Source organism: Hippichthys cyanospilos, chromosome 13 (assembly GCF_059441005.1).
Source record: "Hippichthys cyanospilos isolate Australia breed blue-spotted pipefish chromosome 13, RoL_Hcya_1.0, whole genome shotgun sequence".
NCBI lineage: Eukaryota > Metazoa > Chordata > Actinopteri > Syngnathiformes > Syngnathidae > Hippichthys > Hippichthys cyanospilos.
Window position 1 is genome coordinate 10270020 of NC_142381.1, and position 24835 is coordinate 10294854.

General features: G+C 38.7%; 2 protein-coding genes across 3 annotated transcripts in view; one reads left to right on the plus strand and one right to left on the minus strand.

Moving 5' to 3' along the window:
- The first annotated feature begins 569 nt into the window (after positions 1-569).
- Positions 570-3859, plus strand: tlx3a (T cell leukemia homeobox 3a). The gene is made up of 3 exons (XM_088431520.1): positions 570-1132; positions 1869-2106; positions 2713-3859. Exons 1-3 carry the CDS (start codon positions 727-729, stop codon positions 2894-2896), a joined length of 828 nt encoding a protein of 275 aa, XP_088287646.1. The 5' UTR covers positions 570-726; the 3' UTR covers positions 2897-3859.
- Positions 3860-4765: 906 nt separating this feature from the next.
- Positions 4766-24835, minus strand: part of kcnip1a (Kv channel interacting protein 1 a) — a 43347-nt gene continuing 23277 nt past the window's right edge. The window contains exons 1-8 of one of the 2 annotated variants that reach the window (XM_088431521.1): positions 11204-11320; positions 9881-10005; positions 8618-8687; positions 8462-8532; positions 8289-8396; positions 8021-8125; positions 6710-6772; positions 4766-5500 (exon numbers count right to left, since the gene is read on the minus strand). In XM_088431521.1, the coding sequence (XP_088287647.1) occupies positions 5453-5500; positions 6710-6772; positions 8021-8125; positions 8289-8396; positions 8462-8532; positions 8618-8687; positions 9881-10005; positions 11204-11312 (699 nt within the window). In that variant the 5' untranslated portion in view covers positions 11313-11320 and the 3' untranslated portion in view covers positions 4766-5452. Of the gene's footprint in view, positions 5501-6709; positions 6773-8020; positions 8126-8288; positions 8397-8461; positions 8533-8617; positions 8688-9880; positions 10006-11203; positions 11321-24835 lie in introns of those variants that run through there. The other variant, XM_088431522.1, reaches the window with a different exon arrangement.

Here is a 24835-nt window from a genome sequence, read left to right on the forward strand (position 1 = left end):
CTACGTTTAAAGTTTGTCAATCTGAACTTTGCATTTATGACAGCCTTTATGATGGCACTTGAATGTTTTTTTTTCCTTAGTATAAATTGAAATGACGACGGATTTTTATCAAATATCTGCATGTTATTTAGATTGTGCTTAGAAAATGTAATTTTGCATATTAAATAGGTGCCATATAATTTTAAGGGAAATCTGATTGAAATATTATTTAAACGCATTTTGAATTCACCTTTACATGATCAATAAACTTCTGTTTAGAGTAAAAGCTGTAACTTGCTTGCTCACTGCATCACAATACTTGAAATTGACTTTATGGTCTCGTATAACTCTGTAGAACAAGACATGGCTTATACATTTGCTTGAATGGCAGTGACTATTATGAGATATTTCGCTCGTGGTGCCAAATTGACGTTCTATGCACATTAACATTCAATCAGTCCTCCCGCTGTCAGCCAATGAAAGGTGAGGAAAAGGAGAGGAGGAGGTTTCAGCTGCCAGACTCTGCGTTTTGGGGGAGGAGGATTAGGAGGATGGAGCGCCACAAACGCCCATCAAACTTTAACAAGCGCCACCACAAGACGGCTCGCTTGCTCCAAAGAGGCCTGTTCAACCCAACACGCTCGGATGCGCCGGACAGACATGGAGACTTCTCCCACTTTAGGGCCAGTTTGACCCACTTGTGAGTCCTCCGGAAAAAAAGACACACTTTAAACTCGAACCGGCGAAATGGAGCCAGCACCGAGCCCTCCCCCTAAATCGACCCAACACGAGCCCATCAGCTTCGGCATCGACCAGATCCTGGGAGCCGGTACGGAGTCAGACAACGGGGCCGGAAGACATCGCGATGTAAGCGTTGGGGATGGTTACTACAGCTTAGCGAGTCCGACCGGGACCAGCGCGCCGTCCTACACGGCTCTGTCCATCTCTCTGTCCGGCGTCATGCCCTCGGTGGAGGCGGCCGGCTCTTATGGGGAGAGCAGGAGTGTTGGAAGCCGAGGAGTGATTCGAGTACCGGCCCACAGACCGGTGGCGGCACCCGGACCGCAAGCCCCGGTTCAGAGTGCCGTGCCCGGCTTTGGAGGGCTCTGTTTCCCCTGGATTGGGAACCGCTTCGCAAAGGAAAGAATATCCGGTAGGCCAGCCCTTTCACTTGCTTATATACGCCTATACGGCATCCAATATACTGTATTTATGTATATATTTATGTTTTGTGTATATTTTCATTTGGCTCCTAGAACGATACAAAGCAAATCATCAATGAGGACCCTCTCCAAAATGTCAAATTCATTTCTTAAAATTAAAATATAAACAAATAAAACAGCACGTGACTAGCAGGTCTATACGTCAAAACAAATTCCCCAATTAATTGTCCACATTTAATAGGCTTTAAGTCGCAACAAATGCATTAAAAATGCACATTAATTCACACGAGTAAGAATATGAAACCCAGTAAGCTTCTCAAACAGATTTTTTTAATGAAAGAAAAAGGAAATGAACAATAATCTGATGTCCTATAGAATGCAACAAGGTAGACATGTTTGCGTGCATTAACCCATTTATTATTGTATCTTGGAAAAGCAGAAACAATGGTTAAAACATTTAAAATACATTGTAACATTTAGCATTGAATGTTTGATATCATGGTAACTAAAAGACGATATGATTTTTGCTTATTTCCGTTTAATTTAACGAAATAAAATGTTTTAAAAAAGATGAAAATAATCAAAGAGCAAGAGTAATTTTAAAAGCCACTTTAAAAAGACGGTCAACCCTGTCAACAAAAATTATGCTACCGTAAATGTTATAGGACCTAAAATGTAAATGATAAGAGTGCTTCATACCCTCGCCGTCTTTTTGTGCTCATCCAGCGGCCCTGGTTCCTTTTTCGGTGACGCGAAGGATAGGCCACCCATACCAGAATCGGACGCCTCCCAAAAGGAAAAAGCCACGTACGTCTTTTTCAAGAGTGCAGATCTGCGAGTTGGAGAAACGTTTCCACCGCCAGAAGTACCTGGCCAGCGCAGAGAGGGCCGCCCTGGCCAAGAGCCTCAAAATGACCGACGCCCAGGTCAAAACTTGGTTTCAGAACCGCAGAACCAAGTGGAGGTGCGTTGATGTCAAATGTTTTTTTTTTTTTTTGGGGGGGGGGGGGTCTTTTTAAGCCTGTGGGTCTTCACGAATGGCGTGAAGCCAAGTTGCAATCTCCAGCCAAATTATGTATACAATTTTCGGTTCGTTGAACTCAATTACACCTAACAAAAAGCCACAGTTTGAAAATCGTATGTAAACTTTTTTTTTTTCGTTTCATTTATTTTTGGGGGGACACTGTCTTGCACAGTGTAATCAATATAATATTCACTTAAGCAAGAAAAAAGCAATTTAAATAGAAGAATAAAAACTTTGTTGCTTGTTGTATAACGGTTTATGGGCACACACAACTTTACACACTGACGCACATCTGAATCTTTAAATGTGAAATGAAAAACAAACCATTGCAAGTTTCAGAAAATGAAAAAGGTCAATTAAAATGCATTTATTATCTTTTATCCTTTTTAAGGGTGGATCAAAACAGGACGGAGTGTGATTTGAGCAGAGAATTTAAGTTAGATTATAGGGAATTTTGAGTGAAATTGAATTTTTTTTTCAACAAATTCAAATGTTGTTGTGAAATTCTGATCAGACTTATTAATATTTGATTTGCGCTTGCGTCAGGAGGCAGACAGCCGAGGAACGCGAGGCGGAGCGGCAGCAGGCCAATCGGCTCATTCTACAGCTGCAGCAGTCCGCCCTGCACAAGTCCCTCGGCGAATCGGCCGTGTCCGACCCGCTGTGCGCGCACAACTCCTCCCTCTATGCCCTGCAGAACCTGCAGCCCTGGGCCGAGGACAGGGAATAGAGACGTGACACCAAGTTTCAAAATCAATGGGGTCATCTGTTGTTCTCAATAGGATGACGAAAAGCCTCTTTTTGGGGGGCGGCTGGCCCTCGTCAAGACAGAAAATCTGCGACTGAACTTTGATGAATGGGAAATTGCAAGACGAACTGGTGGCAAGGAGGACATTTGAGCGATAAATTGGACATTGCACATTCTTGGGGGGTGAGTGAGTGACGTCAATCACAAAGCAAACGGGAGTTCATTTTACTATTGAAGCATTTTCCTAACTGTAAAAGTGAAAGAACCGGAAGGGACAGAAAAAAAAAAAAACATCTCGTCATACAAGTCATTGTCTTCCAATCTGCGTGTATTTATCCTTTTTATTTTCGAAGATTAACTTGACAACAGAATGTGTACAATGAGTTATTTTACTCAATATCTAATTCAATCTCAAATTTATAGGTTATAAAGGTTAACAGCAAATAGGGCAGACACATGCACTAAAATTGAATGTTTCAGCTGTCCTCAAACAAAACTATCATTCACATTTGTTTTTAATTATACTGCACTTAGAGTCTCACCTAATTTATATAATGATTTATACCATTTATTTACAGTGCACTGACACAATCACTTGTATATATGACATTCGGTGCAACCATAATGTTACACAATAAATACAATTAAAGCAATTGAGCGAAGAAGCTGTAATAAAGGTGATGCATGTTTAATGATTATTTGTCCTCATAAGGACGTTAATATGATGTTTGTATGGGCCATAAAAGGATGTACAGTGTTCTTTTTTTGTACTTTTATTGTCTGGATACCAATATAAATACAAATGTTTTTGTGACCATATTCTTATAGGTTTCATCGCGTCATCAAAACGATTGAAAACACAGCAAGCAAGATAACAAGTGATTGTTTCTTAAAAACTTTATTGATAAATATATTAATTTTCTAAGTGCACACAAGTTCATTCAGACAGCTTTTTTTTTTTTTTTGTCTACCAGCCTGTACTCTTCCATGTGTCTGGATGAGCTGCCACACTGAAGCCTGTTCTCATGAGAATTTAATAGGATTTATATGAAAAGTGCTGCACTGAAGTAAAAAACACAAAGTCTTTTTTGGGCGGGGGGAGAGGGGGTGCTTAAAGCTGAATTTAAATTATGACTCAACTTGGGTCCGAAAGGGACTGACTTGGCAAAATTAAATCTAACAGTATAAAAACAATGGGATGGAAATAATCTAATTTGGGTTCAAATGGACTGATCCACAGTATGTCACTACTTACATTTGACCCAATTCATATAGAGTGAAAAAAAGTAATGAAAGTAATTTTGCTGGATATTCATTTAACAGATTTTTTTTTAATGTTAAATGAATACATAGCATAACCCACAACATATAATGTGTCTATTTTTTACATGCCCCTATTAGGAGGTTATTTTGGGGACAATCCAACCTTGACCACTTGTTCTGTGGAAAATAACCCAGAAAATTGGGCTCAATAGACAAATATTGTGTCATTCATTATTTGAAAAACATTTTTGAACCCAACTAATTTTGTATTAGAAGCCCAGTTCTGAACTTTTGTAGGATTTCCTATTAAATTCTATTGAGACTACAGTGCACACTGTGGTAGCACAGAGCAGAGTTTAAACCAATATCCCCAATAATTTTCTAAACAATGGCTCTTAAACAAAATGGCTTCTGAAAAAAAAAAATCAGCCTCATCCTTCTTCCCAAAGTCACATTTTCAACATTCCACCATACAGTTGCCACTCCTTCACAGTGAAAGATTTGGTCAAGGATGTTGGAAATTCCAATCTGAAAGGTCCCTCCATGTCAGACTGTCTGGTTAGCTGCACATAGTATGAAAATACATGCTCCAATAATTGTCGTTTTATTATTCAGGCAAACAAAAAGTTCACATTAAGACACACATGCACGTTCCAGAGCCAATCTCAGATTGTGTGCCATAAAAAGTTAATGTCCTCTTGCCGACAGGCCAAAGCATAAATTGCAGGTCTTATAATTCTAAATTGAATGAAACAAAAAGGAAACTGATGATTTCATATGGAAGCAGAAGCAACAAACTGTACATTTAATTCAATATTGTTACAACATTGAGACTCTAACAGACACCATTGAGAACACACTTGATCACGAGATACTGTTTTTTTTCATTAACTGCCCTCTTGTATGGCACACAGATTTAAATGGCTCCACCTCCCTGCATGCATTGAAATATTGCTTTTTTTGCGGGGGACTGACGGAGATTCACAGTGAGCACAGCTATGATCAGCCACTTGGGTCCTGCTATGTGAGGGTCCACTTGTGTGCTCAACCAAATATGAGAGGCATGAGTATTTACACAAAATGCACACTTAACAATGTGACGTGACCAAACAGAGTATGCAGGACATTTTCCAGATCCCCCGAAGTTTCCACCATTTTTAGTAAATCATCGCCCTCATAATTTGGGGACAAGTGGCGAGTCACTTGGTTTTTTTAAGTAGTTTTCTTTTTGCCTCAGTTCACCCCATTAGCCACGGCCTCTCTGTCGCTGGATCTCTAAATGACGTTTTCAAAGAGTTGAAGAGACCTCATGATATTTTCATCCTGTGAAAAGAAAGAGTATGGAGAAGGGATGAAGAAAGTTTATCTGACCAGTCATTTAGTTTGCTGAGTCACCACTAGAGGACAGTGTGTATAACGCAGAAAAATGGCCACGTTCATATTTTGCAGCCAAATCTGCCAAAGTGTACTGTTAAAACAACCACAATAACTAGAAATGACTAGGTAGTTTTTCGACACTTCAGTAGGTACACCTGCACAGTGCAAAATGAGTTCCAATACAATAGATGCTATCAAAAATGTCTCTGCAAGCATTATTTTAATAGTATATTTATTGTATGGCTGTGGTGGTAATTTGCAGTAGGAGGCCACTTAACAACACATAAATAACTATAGTATAGTATAGTATAGTATAGTATAGTATAGTATAGTATAGTATAGTATAGTATAGTATAGTATAGACACTCATTATAGGCGCATGACTGTCTATTGGGCTTGTATTATGGCCCTCCAAAAAAATCAGTAGTAACTTTTTTTCACAATAAATGAAGAAAAATAACCATTTTACTAAAACAGATTAGTTGTTGCCCCCTCAAAATTGCTCTGCAAAATAAATAAATAATATTTCAAGCCTTGATATATTTACACTTGGTACATATTGTCAAAGTGGAGGTTGGGTCAAAAATGTTCTTGATAATAATATATTCCGTGCATCTCCACTTGTCAAAACACAACATTCTGAATACAATTGAGAATTTGGATTATGAATTAAGCAGCAATCATGGCTCACCTGTTTTCTGGGTTTGGTCATATGACATTTGCTAGCTGCCCTTAAACATTGTGAGCCAAAAGCAAGCATCAAAAGGCCACACATTGAGACGGATGAAAATTGGTTGAAAATTCTGACATGAATCTCCCAAAACGAACACCATTATATTTTGTGCATCTGTTTAATGCATTTCTTGTATTGGACTGCAAAGTTTGAACAGCTGCACCTAATGTTGTGGCTCGTACGTCTGATAATAATTGCAATGCGCACTACAAGGCACAGGTGTTATAATAACATGTAAGATGGCCCCCGAGTAGAAACGAGCCAGGCACATCCTGACAATGAAGCATCCAAATAGAATTCCGCTACATGATTGTATTACTCACACCTGCACTGAGTGCAGACCAACAACAACAAAAACAATCGTCTTTAACCGAGTTAGCGGGATTCTCAGGCTGTGAGAAAAGAAATCAAATGTAGAGTACCTCTTGACAAGAATAGATGAATTCATCAATGGTGACCACACCGTCTCGGTTTTTGTCCATTTTCTGTGAAGAGCACGCACGCAGCCAGGCGACTTGTCAAATGTGTATCAACAAAAAATAAATGCCATTTACAAACATAGCAGTGGTTATTTTGGGGGACCATAAGAAAGATTAGAAGGCCTAGTGGTTTGCCTCACAGTTCTGAGGTTGTGGGTTCAAATAGTGGTTCTGGTCTTCCTGTGTGTATCATGTGTGCATGCTCGCTCTGTGTTTGAATGACTTTTACTGCAGGTTTATCCCCACGGATTATAAAAACTTGCAGGTTGGTTTCATTGAAGACTTAATCATCTATCTGAGTGAATGTTTATTTAATTTAATTTTATTTTTTATGTGCACACAGGAAACCAGTTCTACTCTGTCTTTCTTATCATCCTCATATAATTGAACTTCATTTTCTTGTCATTATTACAAAGGCAAGAAAACAAGAAAGTGCGAAACGGTAGGGATGGGAAAATTAAGCTTCATTGAGCACATGAGATATTTTTCAGTACTCTAGTTCAGGGTTAGGGAACTACGGTATCCTTCCTGTTTTTGGTGTCTCCCGCTCTCACCACATTTGATTCAAATGATCATCTCATCAGCAAAATGTATTCAATTTCCACTGAATCTTTAAACCAAGAGTGTCTACTTGAGGAATCCAAAAACAATTGAAGTCCTTCATAAAGCTTAGTTTTACCACGAGGAGCAACATGAGTAGTAAAAATGACCACATGGCTTTTACTAGCACTACTATTTGGTAAAAGAAGTCTTCACGAAGGACAAGACAAATTTTCATTACTTAAGACATTGTTTGTGGTTAAAAATACAGGTCAGTGCAATGGAAATTTACACTGCATCTTTAAACCAAGAGGGTCATCTTGACAAGTTCAAAACAGTTGCAAGTTCTTTATGATGCTTCCTTTTACCATGAGCAACATCTAAAGTAGTAAAGAACATCTCATGTGCATCATTTTAAATGAAGCACTTGTATTATTCTGTGCACCGAAGAGAGGAAAGTGTCTCCAATCAATCGTCTATTGAGCGTGTACAATTGAATTGAAGAATGAAAAGTTGTTTTGCCTTTGTTTTTTTGGCTTTTTTTTTATATTGTCACCTCTTGTGTTGATTTCAATCCTACATTATAGTTCCCATGTATATGCACATCATAATGCTTCTAATATATTCTCCAGTCAAGAGTCCATCTCCATAGTATAAACCAACAACCTTCTTTTGCTGCTCTCGCTATCTATTTGGCACAGTTGATTTCTTTACCTGAAAGAAGGCATCCACGTGCTGCTTGTGCGCATCTGTTTTCAAGGCAGGGTAAGTGTACTTGCCCATCATGTCATAAATGGCTCGGACAATGTCTGTCATCTCCTGTTAAGGCAGAAAAACTCTTTTAACTCATCAAAGGTGAGTGACAAAAACTGGACGCTATTCTCTTGCATGTAAATGAGAAATCGCGTCTTTGTAACAAACTAACAACGGTGCTCTATTAATGATGTGACCAGCCTGTGTCTATTTGACTGAAACCGGACACCTCTTTGTTGATATATCCATCACGGTTGATATCATAGAGATTAAAAGTCCACTGGAGCTTCTCTGTAATGGAGCCCCTCAGCAGGATGGACAGAGCAGTAACAAAGTCCTAATGGAGGAGAAATACGCATCACACAAGCTGAAGAGCACACAAAAAAAAACTCTGACGTTTACCTCAAACTTGATGGTGCCTGATTGTGTGGTGTCAAAGGCGTTAAACAGGTAGTGTGCGTAGGTGCTGGCGTCTGCACGACAACAAAACGCTTGTCAGTGGACAAAAACACGATGCTGCGAGAATAACAACGACGGCAAAAGACAAAGCTCAACAACCTCCATGTGGGAAAAATTGAGAATATATTTGCTTGAAGGTTTCCTCATTGACAATTCCACTTGGACACTCCTGGAAAAACACAAACAATAATTACATAACATAATCAGGAAAATATGAATGAATACAGTTGAGTACAGTAGGGTAAATACCGCGATGTAACCATAGCATGGCATGCAGTGTATAAATAAATGGCTATGGCTGCTGTTTAATTATGTAGTTCAAATCAGGTTGTTTACTGAAACAATATATTGCATTTCACATGCAATTGGTAAAGAGACAATAAAATAAAAATGCATTACGCTGACTACAATAAAATTATTATGCAGAAATGCTATTTAAGTGCTTTACACACGGAGGGAAATGCATGCGCATGCATGGTTTACTTTTCATAGAACCCGCTGGCTACAAAGATGAGTCAAATAAAGGGATTGAACTTTCATTTCGGAGGAATGCTTACAGATACGATTAGAGCGATTTCGTGCTTGTGATCTCAATGTATGCTTTGTTTTTTTTAGCAGATATGCTCAAAAAAGGATGTAAATATATCAAAATGCATTTCAAGTACGTTTGAACATACGTAGGTTAAATGCTTAAAGCGTAGGCTTTTTTTCCCATAATGCCAGTCTAGAAAACAAACTGCCATAATAAAACCATAATAAACAATAAAAAAAATCCTAAAATGGTTTAATTTATTATTTTTTATTGCATTGCTGTGATTTGGAAAGAAAAGAAATTACGTTTTAGTTATGTTCTTTGTACTTGGCTATGCCCCAATGGCATTATGGGGAAAAATGCTGGAAAAAAAAAAAATCATAAAAACATAAAAGTACTGATGAACAATGTTTATTTGCCTTTCAAAAAAGAATTGATGTTCCGATATTAATTGATGTGGTCATGTGTATATCACCTTTGTCATATTTATGGATTTATCACGTTTGTTATATAGTGTTCTTTGTTTACCTTTGTGTCTGGTACTGACGCTATACAGTTGGTTCTTAAGTTTTCTTTCTTGTCACTTCGGATTAATATCCAACTGTCTAAGCTTTAGGTTCTCAAGCTCTCAAGCTGTAAATTCTAATTAGTTTCTCTCAGTCTAGTTTCTGAGTCTAATTTCCAATGCTCGCTGTGAATAAATTCGATTTTTGAATGTACTTCCCACTTCCCTATCCTATTTACTTCTGGGTGTAAGTTCTGCTCTTTGTGACTGATGTATATCTGATAAATATTGCTATTTTCAGTGCTGCACATGTGAAATAACGTACGTTCTTAAAGCCCCTGTACAGCACTTGGAGTTCTCTTTTATTGAAGTTGGTCTGAGCCTCAAGCTGATCGAGGCCCTCGGGTCGATGGCACACCATGGTCATCTCCAGGTCGTCATCAGCCTTGTCTGGTACACAAAAGAAGGAGGTTACACAAGCATTGTTTGTACCAATATTGCAAATATTTAATTTCCAACTGACGGTGGCTTGAAACTCTTTGAAAGACATGGCATGGAGAAAAGAATGAGCAATGCAAATGCACAGAGGTTGAGTTCAGTTGAATGGCTCCTCCTCTTATTGGCCCACCATTAACGACTCATTACACTCATTGCTGCAGGGGAGACGAGAGAGGACAAACCATCACTGACTCTGACAAAACACACACATAGGATGGTGGCCGTGTGAGCTTAAGGTGGATTTATACGCCATCCATCTCGCTATCTGTGACAGCATAGACTGCTTCCTTGCCAGTATGAACTATACCGAGTCTCATTGTTCAGCAGATTACAATGAGAAGTCATTAAAGCATCTCCCTGTTCTGCTTCACTCGAGGGTCATGAGAGGACAAAGTTCATTCTGCACTTTCCGCTCCAGCAACAATTTCATCTGTGCTGCACATCCATTAATAAGCCTATCAAACGTCCTTGCATTTGTACAGTTTTATTCCGGGTCACCACAGCAAGCTGATTTGAGCATTTTAAATATAACCTTTTGAGGTCAATGTTGATTTGTTTCTTTGTCATTGAAAGACTTAAATCAACTTTTAATGTAAAATGTAAGTAAAGAGTCAGTTAAATTATTGCCACGCATAGAGATGCACCTATGCATGCACATCACAAGGTGACAGTGTTCCACTTGTGTACGTGTACACAGTATTAACCAAAGATTTACAAACACAATTCAAATACACTCAAACACATTAGGAAGTGAACAAATTCCCACTATTGAGTCCTAATAATGCACAATTTGTGAACTGAAAGCCATACCAGGTCAAAAAGCATCATCCACATCATGAAGTTGAAAGAAGGAATACCAAAAGATGCAATGCTGTCATCTAAGTAATACAATATACTGTTTTGTATCTTTTTTTTCACCTAAAAAGTGTATTAACATTTCTTCATAATGTCATCCTCTTAAACAATTGTTCATATTTATATTTATCAATCTGTCTACTGTTACCTGTCAGATAATCTGCATTTTCAGTGTCAACATAACCTGTAAAAACACTCTGTAAAATCTGTATGAACTCCGCACTGAAAAAGTTTAAAGAAGTTATGCCTGAATTGATTAAGACTTGCAAAAATGATCTTCAGTATATTGACTCACCCTCCACAGAGATGACTCCTAAAAGATGTAACATCTTGACTAATCCACAGCACAGCAAAATAATGGCTATGGCTTGTAAACTGTTCTCACGCTGCTCCTCTTTCTCCATGTCTTTTACTTTTTACCCAAAGATGTCCTTATTGTCCACACACTGTCTTTTCCATCTGTCACAAGCTCTAAAGCTCTCAACGTCCTCCTTCTTACTACATGTAACTTCTTTTTGACTGAGTTGAATTTCTTCCTAAGTCATATGGTGAGATCACCTGGCTCCTTCCATCTCTGCCCCATCCCATTACACCACTCCCCGGGGCATGTACTGCTTCTATATGCCGACCTTGGTACTATCCTGGCGAGTCCCACTCCGTGTCCCCCCCTCCCCTCTCTATTTCAGTCCCAGTGTCCTCTTTGGGAACAAGGTTGTAACTCGAGGGTCCAGGCTGAACGAACTGTAACAATAACAAAATCACCTTGTGCCGGAATTACTTTATCCCCATTGTGCAGGTGTGTGCTGGAGTAGAGCTCGCCACTTGATAAATTGTCCCCATTAAGCATGATATTTATCCCTGAACAACAACAGGAGGCTGAAATGACCACAAAGTGCCTTTTTTGCTGCATCCTACCAAGAATACACCCACTGAGACAGCAGGGCTGTTTTCGGAATTGTATATCGAAGACTTCGTGATGCGCTGTCTGACATGACCAATATTTGCCAGTAGGGAGCGGCAGAACGCAACATAAATGACAAACAAGGGAGACCTTTCCAAATATACGGGGTTACAAAACTGGGTATATTTTGAAAATAGATGTCTCGAAATTTTTAAGAACATAAACTTTGCTTTCTGACATATTCCGACCCATTTAGTGGATCTGAAAAAATATTTGTAAAAATATCATTAGCTTTGCAAATAAGAATAATAAGAATAAGATTAATGAAATCAGCTTTAAAATCGTGCTTGTTCCGTCTTACTACAATACAGTACATATTTCAGTAAAGACGAGGACTCGAAATGTGTCTCCTGGAACACCCCCCTCCCTTCCATGTTACTTTTTTGTAGGCAAAATATAATTGTGACATTCACACAAAAATCTTGTTTATGACGCACACTATATCCCCCGTAAACAAATAAGAAAATTGGGAGCAGTTGTGTTAATAACCGCAAAATCTGGTGTAGGCAAGTGTTTTAAATAAGCTTTATTTTTTCTGAATTAGCTTATCCCAATCCAAATTTAATTTGATGATTGCTATTCCACTATATATGAATAAAGATACATTAATCCATTATTTAATGAGACATCGCTATTCAGTTGCAGTATATATACGCTGTGCCTTTTTAACGTTTGGTTTAATGAAGAATTTGAAATACTTTACAGTTCTGGTCTTGGACAGACAAGCTCCAGTGTGTCCAAGTACAGTCAACAGGGGGCTCTGTTGTACAGAGAGTTCGCCCACAGTGTTGTCACAGGCTGCTTTACTTCATTTAATCGTGGCTGCGACGTCTACAGTTTAATGCTGCATCAAGGGCAGCATTTAATTTAATTTGATAGGCATTCAAAACATGCTCAGTCGTATAAATACCTTTGAATAAGGATGCATTGGGGGTTAACGCCATTAGTCATTTGCCTCTTGTTGTGATAAATGTGCAGCATCTCTGCTGATTTCATGAAGCTATGTGCCATGACTGTTTTAAGCCTTAAGAAAACAGTGGAATTGATTCTGTTCAAATGAGAAAGAAATACATCATTGTGAATCAATTTGGGGGGCTAATGTGCTTTAAGGAAGGTGATAGATTGGGTGATTTTTACGGTACATAGAGGGATTGAGCTGTATAAGAAAAGAGAATATATTGGTATAACTACACTGGACACACACTACCAAGGAAAGGAAAGGCAGCAAATATCACATCAGGCACCAACAGCAGACAATAATGCAATGTGCATATTATACTTTTATGTTGAAGGTGGCCTTCGTGGTTGCAACCAGCTAGTTTCACTCCTCCCAAAACTTAGTTTTTATTGCTAATACATTACGTTTCTAGCAACACAAACACATTGCCATTTAAAAATAAAAAATAAAAACATTAAAAATAAAGAATCATATTGAATGGCTGGTTAAAGACACTTAGAAACCAGTAGTCCATTATGCGGCCATTGCACAATACACATCAAGTCTCCAGAGTTAGCACAAGCCACAAGCTATGCGGTGCATCCAAATGTAATCGGACATTTCTAACTTAGAAAAAAAATATAAAGATCTATAAAAGCTAGCTTAATATATCAAGAAGAATGACCAGGGTGAAATTGCGATTTCACTTTACTAAAATAAATGATCCATTAAGTCATTAAGGTTTATAATACCTAATCAAATTAGGCTTCCATCTTCCATTTCTATGATTGGTACAAGAATAAATCAAAATCAAGTACAGTATAGAGTAAAGGGCTGTGGTCCACACACTGTTTTTGTGTAATTGCATTAAAAGTAAAAATAAAAAAGAAATCAATTTTGTATCGACTTGTCATTTTATTTTGCAAAGCGGAGTGCAGTATCAGAAATCATTGCCAAGCATATCAAAATGTGAGACAAAGTACTTATCTCACATTCATCATCATGTCTCTTTTGTATCAATGATAATACTAAATGATTTGTATGTCACCAAGCTTGCAATACTGTATTTTTTATGTTGTTTGCCAATTTAAAATTCAATGGCTAATGATGTATTCTGAGTAAAGCAATACATTGTCCATTTATCTTCTTTGCACAGAGATGAATCATTGCAGTGCTCATATCAGGAGTGTCACTGCAATCACTAACTCATTCATAGTTACTGAGAGGCAAGTGCTGCATCAGAAATAATTTGGAATGTGATCAAGGTTCTACTACTGCACCATCTTGTCATCAGGGACATGAAAAGCAAAGTCCTCTTTCCTGTAGAACCAGCCTCCAGAATGGAGTCGGAAATAAACCAAAGCCAAAGCTGCTCTTCCCTTTGCCGCAAATGACAATATAAGCTGTTGAGTTTACACTGTGACAGAAATTCAGAACTCATTTCATCTGGCACCCCTTGGAAGGATTAAAGCGACGCCTTGAATGTCAGCAGAGAAAAGACCGCCTTTCACTTCCCCAGCACAGCCGGCACACACACCAAAGGAGATCAACACAATTTTGGTTCAATATCAACTGTAAGATTCTATCTATTTTCTATTATCCTCATCAGGGTTACGGGGAACTGGAGCAAACCACAGCTGACTGGGTGTGAGGCAAGATATACTCTAGACTGGTTACCGACAAGGACAGGGTACAAAAATAGATACACCACTCATTCACACTAGGGATTCACCAATTATTAACAGTTTGGCAAATATCAGCATCATTTTTTCGATGAAAAAAAACAAAAACACCACTTTAATGACCTATTTAAAAATGTGTTAAATTCTGGGAACTTCCTATTTAAAATTTTCACCAAATTTGTAATGGATGCTGTGACAGTGGGAACACTGCACCTTTTTTTAAAATTAAAATGAAAAAAAAAACCTTCCAAATTTAAGTTTATTTGAAACTTAGAAAAATGTTACTTAATGTTGAAAATGAGGGAGCTCTTACCTAGCGACTAATTATACCAGGGATGCTCATGATGCTGGAGGCTCCCTGAACTTTTAGTTTGTTTCAAAACAAAGCAACAATAATTGGCCAAATGATTGATATTTGACAATAATTTTAACTTACGTTACGTTTATGTGCCCAGTCCATTTAATGTACAGCAGTTGTGTATGAGTAACACCAATGTCATTATTTGTTATACATAAATGTATACATAACCTTATGCTTAATTGTATATTAAATCATGAAATGTGTTGAGAAGGTCATTCTGTGGACCTGTCATTCAAAACAGTCAATTGTAATTTTACTTTTAATGAAATTCTTTAAGCTACACAATGCATCCTGGGAACCAAATTGGATTTATTTATTTTTTATTTTGTGTGTGTGTTATGCGGAAATATGGAAGTATCAGGCCAGTGAAAATCCACACATCATTAATGCCCATTGAAATGCATTGGGAAGGAAACAAAGGTTATTTTTTTTGGTATACAATTTTAATGAATGCGCTGATGAATTGGAAATCCATATTTTTTGTTCAACAAACAATCAGGGTATCTCAAGTTCACACTCACATTCACACCTATGGATATTTTTAATCAAACAAATGAGCGTTTCTATGAGACGTGTTTGGGCGACATCCTCGACATGAATGAACATGCAGACTCCTCACAGGAAGCCCTGAGTCGAGAGTCAAACCCAGAATCTCTCAAATGTGAAAAAGACATGCTATCTACTGTAGCACTACGCTGCTAGCTACTAGATTTATCGAAAACTCACAATCCCCCCACTATATTGTCGATGTTCCTCTCTTACTGCTTGCTCACAACTTAAGACATTAGCATGAAGGGAATTAGCGTAAGCTGCAGCACAAAGGGATGGAGAAGGTTTGTTCTCATTTGTAAGGGTGGAGGTCGAGCTCCAAGAAAGAACAAGCGAATCTTAAAAATAGATTTCAGGTGCCCCAGCCCTATTTACAGCAAGAAAAAGCTGAAAAAGCAATAACGTTTTACAGCGTAAATTTAGGATCTCATCCACGGTCAGGATGTTTACAATTACAATGTTGCAGGAGGCTAATTGATCACAGGCCGGCGTAGGAAAGACATCCACTTGCATGTGGTCACTCATCCACAAAGGTGACCAAGTACGTTATTTCAAGGGTCATAAAAGCATCACATTAAAGCAGCCATGCAGAAAAACATGACATGTACTTTCAGTTCTAATTAAAGCCCTGTTTAAAGCCAAGGCCTCAATATAATGTACTGTATATCATCACTTGATTATCATTGCAATTTGTCCTTGTGAGTAAAGGGGCATATGCTGAATATACCGTTTTAAACAATGTTACTAGATAGCTTTAAAGGCTTCAAGCATATAATTAGCAATGATTCCCCAGTGACTCAGAATTTCCAAAGGCTATAGAATAGTCCCACTCACTGCCTGGTACACTGTATTACTGTATAGTAGGACATTGTCGGCACAAAAATACAAAACAAGAATGAGAAATAATGAGTCTAAACAGGAAAGCTACCCTCCCCTGCAGCATAGTGTGCCGGAAATGAGTGCAAGCAGTGATGTCATCAAAAACGTCTATGTGCCATCGAAGTTCGACACACCATACTGAGATCTGTTTGTAATCGCATTTTTGACCAAGTGTTTGCCGACACCCCTTTTTTTCAACCTCAAACTAAAAAAATCATAATTTTATAAAATCTCTTTCAGTCCTACATTGTGTTCAATTTTTTGCTAATAGCTGTAACATAAGTGCTGTCAAGGGATTTAAAAAATGTTCCTAAAATTGATCTAATCAATCTCTTGCTATTTTCGACTGAAATATTTTTGAAAAAAAGAATTCTTTTTTTTTTTTTTTTAATACATTAACTTTTTATGGTCATCAAAACAGTTTATTTTGGCAAAAAGCTTTGTAAAGGCTCACTACATTAGTGACTTTCCTGCAGTCAATTTGCAACTTCTTGCAAAGAAGGCCTATCAGTTTACAGATGTTTACAGTTGTTGGGGCTTTTTTTGAAGTTAAAATGACCATTCATTGGACAGTCAACTCACATGCACTTCCCGATTAACATAAATAAATAATGTTTTCACTATGATGGTAATTAATGGACTGTGACTAATCTGTTGATCTGACAAGCCTCACGGATACTATGCTTGACCGTTGATGGAATTTTAATTTGTTAGTTAGCATTAAGGTGGCAGGTTTTCCCCGGGTGAGGTTCAATTTGCTTTATTTTATGTTTAGCTTGACAGTCAATTTCAACTAAGAGTTGCTTTAAACAGCATGAAGTTTCATCAAGGGGTAGCAGACTTATTTGGCCATGTTTAGATGTAAAAATTATTATTTTGTACATATGTAATTTTACGGCTTTTAGCTCAAGACATTTTGCCTCTTGCTGTCGACTGAAAACTACATAAACGTATGCTCAAGGCTCAGGTGACAACCATTCACGGCTTAGCTTGTCAACGTCACATGACCAAACCAAGTTGGAAAAAAATAAATAAATAAATGAAAAGGAGCTGTGATTGGATCCTTGCACCCATGATGTCATTTTCAGCTGACAATAAATGGCAAATATTTTTAACGGTATTCATTTTCATCTGAAAAAAAATGTCGTCAATAAATTCTAGACAAAAGCTTTTTATTGCTGAGAAGGGGCTAGGTAAGCGTGCTATCCCTTTAAATAATTGTTCACTATTTGCCAAAAGGATGTTGAAGGTCACAGTCACATGCAGTTAATGAGGGCCAAGTCAAAACGAGCCCCCCCACCCACCCAAATAACTAAAGTGCTTGACATCTGTGCTCAGCATGACTGCACAACCTTCTTAGAAAATGACATGACTGATGTGGGTACAACAGGTCTGGCTATACTTGTTAGATCTCAGCTCTGATGATGAAACGGATTGAATTCATTCACCCAAGTCAAGTCTCAAGGTGAGCACTAGAGTAACGCTTAGCTTTGCTTAGCCTGCATATAGGTGCATAAACACTCCTTCTGTACAAAGTATGTATGCTCAAGAAAAATTAAGGTTTGGTGCTGTGTCAGTGAGGCTAAGTCTATCCCAGCTGGCTTTTGAAGCGAGGTCGGGTAACCTCCTACTGGACGGAAGCCAAACATAGGGCAACCACACGCAAATAAAAACTCACGGTGACACCTATTGTATGTGAATAGTTTACTGGACTAAATTAGCCTTGACCACATCATTTTGCACACAAGTATCACAGGGTTAAATGTGTGACAAAAATTGGAGTAATTGTTAGACCAAAACTCTGGGGCGAATGTTTTCAAGACTGCTTCCAAAATAAATTTGGCAAGGAAAAGGATGCTCAGCTTGGCTCAAGCTGCATTCAACACCTGTGGACTATCATTGACCTTGAGTTTACAAAAACGGCTGAGGGCTTATAATTCTTGAGGTGAGTAGCAGAGGAAGCACCCCCCTCTTTTTCCTTTTTATAACTGGAGAAGTTCATATGTGAGGTGAATTGGTGAAGGTCATTTATACTACTCCTTTTACACTAGCAACAGAAATTCCATTCAGTTAGTCAGATATGAACCACATTTGGAATGTTCACAAAGATGACAAAATATATTAAAAAAAAAAAAATCCATCCATCCATCTACACATTTCTATTAGAGATGAGGCACAAAACGAGAAGAGATGTTTCACGGGATGAGTCAGTGAAAAAGAAACGAGACAAGATGGTTGCAAAATGTGTAATTTACTATAAGGTCTAATAAAAATTTTGCATATTTGTCTGTTAGTAAGCAGACGTCAAGAAAATTAACAATCGAGGATGCAAATGTAATCATAATCGAGCGTTTAAATGTAAAAATAAGAGAAGCCAAATTATCTTTGTGTTATCTGCCAGTTCTTTCCCATCCTTTTCTTCAACTGGAAAAAAAAAGCCAAAAAATCACGCATGATTTGAATAATCAAAGCATCTTGCATTTCACCTGCAGATAATGAGTGTTTGGGCGTTTTTGAATAAAAATATAAATACTTTTTTTTTTTTTTTGCTTTGCTTGGTAAAAAGCAACTATAACACAAAAGACCTAAAAAAACCCCACACATTTTGAATTAGTTATTGATGACCACTAGTCCTCATTTCTGACATTTTTTTTTTTTACATAAACTTAAATTAAGATTTTTGACAACCCTCTCCCATAAATTTTTGCATAAATATAAACTGAGATTTTAACAACACTCATAAATGTTGGTCAATGAGACAAAGAGATATCAAAACCACAGAGCACACATTTAAATCAGCCTGGTTTGTCCAATAGTGATCAGTAGGAACGGCAACACTGTCAGGCTGTCAGATTCAAAAGTGCAGGGTCATTAATGTCACTAAATATCCTTTGATAAGTAACCCGACTGTTCCCGGAGGCCTCGAGCGATGCTAGTTAGCATCTAATTTATGCTAGAAGCTGTGCTAAATGCTGGCAGCAGGAGCCAAACAATAAAATATCAGTGTAATTATGTCCTTTTTTAGCACTCTGAGTTGGCAATTAAATTTGGCGAGCTTCTGTAGTTCATATCGGAAAGCCCGCCTCGCAAATCACTCTGGGAGCAACAGTTTGTGCAGTGGCGTCAAGCAGCTGTTGTCATGACATGCTGCCAGGAACAACTTCAAAATAAAATTGTATCAAGTCATCCTTGTCCATATACTGTATTACACGGTTATTCTTTTGAAGTTGTTTAGCCTTCTCGTTACGTTTGCAAGCTTGTTATACTCCCCTGTAGAGTATTAGGACAGTGTTTCTTAAATGGGGGTACGGAATTCCAGGGGGTACTCAAGATGTTAAATAAAACAAACAGCCATGAAAAAAACATTTAAAAATAATTACTGGATTCATGAAATGTTTCAGGAAAATATAAATTCCAATTATTTGTTTTTGTTTTTTTTATTTTTAAAACCTACATTCATTAAACATTGTTCAACAGGTTATTCAATCTCAATATTTTTAAAACCTACTTTCATCAAACAAACATTCATTAATAATTTAGTTCATGATTTATTTTTGTGAAGAGATCTCTACTGTAACACCAAAAGATTACTTTTTTATGTTAACAGATCTCTTAAATGATCCAAAACAGGACCCTTTATGTTGATTGTTTTGTTTGTTTTTGCTTTGTTTTTGTTTTGTTTTTGGTGGACCAATACAAATGAAGTTTGAAAGGTTCTAAAGTATGGCATGATTTAAGTCTTTTTTATTTATTTATTTTTTACCTCAAAAATGCTTTGCACTGGTTAAAGGGTACTTTGCTGAAAACATATTTCACAGGGGATACATCACTGAAAAAAGGTTGAGAAACACTGTATTAGGAAACAGTGCAAAGCAATAACAAAAAAAAATGCATACTGGTGTATCCTTCTAGAAAAACAACAGCCTAAAGAAAATAGATGTGGTGCAGTGCTCGGACGAGAACACGTGTAACATTCTAATCTTGCAAGACAAGATTGTCTCATCTTTCCATCCATCCATCCATCCATACATCCAACCAACATGAATAAAAGTAAAACTCAGGAGGGAGATTGAAGGGATTGTGTTTAACCTTGTACCTAATTGCTTCAGTGATAATCAATACCACGAGTGAGCTTTCCGTCTCTGAGGGCACATATTAACATGTATTCATAAAAATGGACTTGAGTTTTCCATTGCTACAATGGTTGGATGCCAAGGGGAGGGGAATGATGTGATGGCTTAATAAGCACTCAGAGCAGCTAATGGGGAGCGTGGGTGCTGGAGAAAGGCAGCAGATGAGGGCAAGAATGGAGGACTTATATGAGTAGTCGATAGAAAGGGATGAACACGATGGCTGATTGTGGGGTTGTCATATGAGAGGAAAGGTGTAAAGGAAAGGAAATGGGTTGTGAAATAATGGACAGAGCGGGGTGAAATGGAAGCGTACTCAGCGCATAAAGACAGTGCAGAGAGTTGAAAGGTCGAGAATGAAAGAGTCAACTGAAGGAAGATGTGACAAGAAAAGGAGAGGGGGAACGCTGCGAGGAGAAAAACAGCAAAGAGAATTAGGGACGAAAAAATCACCAAGGAGACGTGAGGTGTCGCAAGACTGCTCAGACAGATGGCAGACAAGAAACAGGTAGCAGAAAATTGGTTTGTCAGACAAGCAGGAACAACAAGTCACAAAGAGGATGATGACACATAGTTCAGAGCACAATGATCCTCCAGCAGAGGATCCATCATGGAAGAATCTAATCTCACAATATTACAGCTGTGTTCTGTTTGTTGTAAAGCCGGATAACAAGTTATCTGCAGACAGCACGCACCAACGCAGGCGCACAATCCTGGGAAGTGTGCTAAACACAGCAAGAAACAACCGTGCCTGCAAATTCAAATGTGTTTATATCAAAATGGGTTTAATCCATTACAAAAAAAAGTATTCATTTTGTTGTTTTTAATCAAGAAATGTTACACTGTTTTGTAAAATAAGAAATATGAAACATGCTGCTGCGTTGAGGGAAACTAGGGTCTCACACCAATCAAGCCACTATACTATCAATTGCACTGTGTGCCTTGAAGTGTCTCGCCCCAGTGAGTGACATTAGGAACTGCAGTCAAGCTGCATCGGCCATTTATCAAAATGGAAGTTCAGTGCTCCCGTCTGGTCTTTTCTCGCTGCAAGTGGTTTCATTTTGTAGCTGTGTGTTTGATTATTGATGGATTGGACAGCTCTATATTCTCAAATGCTTTGTTTGTTCAGATTTGCATCTTGTTGCTTGTGTTTAATTTGGCCTTGACTTCCAGTCTGCCTTGCGTCAACCCTTGGAAAGAACCCGTATCAAAGTGGGATGGTCAGCAAATTACGGCCGCTTTACAGAAATGTTGCCTTTCTATTCTGCTCATCAGTAAAGGATCAGATCTGTGATTTCAATGAACTGTAGAGAGCGAAAACTTGGATTAAATTTGCAATTGAGCATATGTGTTTTCTTGATTACTCTTTTAATAGAGATCAAACACCCTTTTAGCAAAGTAAAAGGGTAGAGACTACATTTTAGCATTATTCATCTCATTCAATCAATGACAGAGCATGGGTGACTTTTTTCTTTTAATTAATACAAAGCTCTTTCATCCCTCAACATTTTGTATCGCATCAAAAGCAAAACTGATTAAATAAATTTACTGCTCATCGAGTCACATGTACGCTAAGGTTCACTATAGAGTTGCAACAATTAATCAATATCCAATTATCAAATGATGTGATCTTTTTTGATCATTCATTAATTAAATTTTGTTTCAAAATGTCAAATCACCATTAAGTATTAGGTGATTTTTGTGTATTACACTTAAGGAGCTTATCAGCTTTGTGTTGAATCAAAATAAAACAGTTGAAAACATGTCAATTTCGGGGGAAATTGACCAACAAAAAGGTTTCAGGAAACCCTCAAATCCAGCAGAGGGTTAATGGTTACAACTAATGCGAGAGCTGACAAGAGTTAGTGTCAACACAGAAGTAGTCAAGTATTGTACCACTGTATCATAGCATAACCTTAACCAAAACCCAGCCACATTCCAAGGTCCTGCTTCCTTAGCACACACACAGCGAGGACAATCAATTCATCAAACTGGATTTAACAGAAACCCAATCACTGGTTGTGCAACATTGTTTTCTCAATTTTGACACAATTCTATGCTTCTTTGCTTCCAACTTTGCATCAACAAATTGTCCCGCAGAAGTGCTCCGGCATTTTGTAGAACGTCTTCCCAGAGGCGGCAAATGGAGGACCAAATCTATTTTTCTTCCTTTTTCACTTCCTATGAGTAATGACCCAATCTATTTATCCCAATAGAGTATTATTTTCTTTCACAGGTAAAATGCTTGTTATCACATTGAAAGGGGAGTAACATTTCCACAATATGTTTGCACCTTACTGGAACCTCATTATTCCAGTCAACAACACATTTATGCTTTGCCTTTGGTAACACCCATGGGTAAGGTGTTTGCTTGAGTAGGAGTGAGAACATTCCAAAAGATGGAAGCAGCCATATGCACTGACTTGGAAAATGTCCCGCATGCGCTCATTTGCCAACAGCCTGCCTCAACCAATACCTTCCAATGCAATTAATGGACAGAATTTTCTTGCTCTGTGTGTTTCATTGGACTACAGTCATAGCTTGATTTTTTTTGGGTGGCCTACATTAATGAGCTTTACCGGATTTTACAAGGCTCAACACCTCGCCTCCAGGCAACAGGTCTTCTTAACAACATTTCAGCTTCACGTCATCAGCTCATACAGGAAAACCCCCATCTCATCCCATCAAGAGCCCCCGACCCGACCCCTCCCACCCCTCCAAAACTGACATCTTTTGTTGCCATGGCGACCGTGCTTCCAAGGTAACTGCAAGACGGAAAAGTGGTGTGTGAGCAGAGTGACAAATACCTTCGACGTGCGCGTGTTTACCAGCGCCGGCGGCGGCGTACGCATGCAGCCACCAGACGGACCGAGTGACACAAACGCCTCTGCTGAAGCTGAACACACAGAAAACACGCACGCACTCACAGCACATAATACACACAGTTTAGTTGTAAAACTTTACGGCATTATAAAAGGGACTGTTTATCATCTGGAAAACCTGTTGGTTTATTCTGGCTATGCCTCTCTCTCTGTTTAACGGTCAGTCCAAAGCAACAAACCACCAATTCGAACGTCCGCAGTGTTTGTAGACGTGTAGGCAATTAAAATCCTCATTTGTAAAACTTCAATTTGTCTTTTAGCTAACGCTTGCCTAATCGCAATATAGTGTGCGCGTTAATGAGGATGTTTGCATGTCTGCAATGGACCAAATGGCAGTAGTCAATTCCTAAAAAAGCAAAAAAAACAAAAAGTGCATGTCAAGTTAGACTTTTTCCAAGACATGTGTAAGGGAATGAGTGACAGTGCGCGTGTGTGGTCCCTCACCCCTGGATGGCCTCCTCGTCTTGGTCTGCATGGTCAGCGTGCCCACCACGGCCCCCATGTTTGTAATGTCGTCGTGGAAACGAGCGCCTCCGTCCGTATGCCGAAGTCTGGATGTGTTTCGTCACGTGTTTGGACGACGAGCGCGCTCACACGCGCACGCACGCATACACACAACCAAAACACGCGTACTCCCTCACCCTTTCATCCTATCGCCCCCTTTTCTCCCTCTTCCTTCAGTATCTCTCTGCTGCCGGCACAGACCCTCTTTCTAACACCCCTCCTTTCTCAGGCTTTCTCACTCCATCTCCCGCGCTCCTCCTCTTTTTTTCCTCTCTCACCACTTTGCTCCCCTTCGTTCTCACTCTCCTACACTCCTATTCGGGGGTCTCTCCCCCTTCCTCTCTTCTCTCCTATCACAACAAGCCAGAGCACAGCACTGGTGATTCACAATGAAATCATCAGGATTTGTATTCACTGAATTATTAAATTGCAGTCTTTTTGATTCTTAGAAGATAAGGCTCCATGAATCACCGCAAGGGAAAAAAGTTTTGATTCACACCAACGTGACGGACATGCTGATGAATGGAAACTTGAATGATGACTTAAAAGTGCAAATGAATTATGCAGTGTGTGTCGGTGACAAGAATTAGAAGCGGCCCCATGCATCACTTCCTGTTTTGTCCCGAGAACATTTTTTTCTTCAAGGAAAAGCTGCGTACATCCATCAACGTGTCCTTTCACTCCATCCATCAAGCGGCCATAGTGGGAAAAAGAAATGGTCAGAGAGTTTGCAGGATTAGCTCTCATGGTAGGAAGAATAGAAGGATGGAAGATCGTCAGACAGTAGGACACCAGAAAGACGGCAGCTTAGAGTCGAGGAAAGGCAACTGGGAGAGATTAAAAGAGGCGAGGGATTGAGAAGGAGTGAAATATTTAATGGAGTAGTAATAGAGGGATGAAGACAAGTGTCAGATCAAAGTGGAAAAGTGTGTGGAGAGGGTGGGCTCCTGTCTGCACTGATGAAAGTGCGACTCATTTACAACCAAATCAATACAAACAATGTCCTACGCCGAGGAAGATAATAGTGTGGAGGGTGGGTTGT

What these genes read in the sequence shown, in the direction of transcription:
- tlx3a (XM_088431520.1), top strand. Translation starts at nt 727, where the DNA reads ATGGAGCCAGCACCGAGCCCTCCCCCTAAATCGACCCAACACGAGCCC. An exon ending in CGCAAAGGAAAGAATATCCG is followed by an intron (nt 1,133 to 1,868) that starts GTAGGCCAGCCC and finishes GTGCTCATCCAG; the next exon opens with CGGCCCTGGTTCCTTTTTCG. An exon ending in AACCGCAGAACCAAGTGGAG is followed by an intron (nt 2,107 to 2,712) that starts GTGCGTTGATGT and finishes CGCTTGCGTCAG; the next exon opens with GAGGCAGACAGCCGAGGAAC.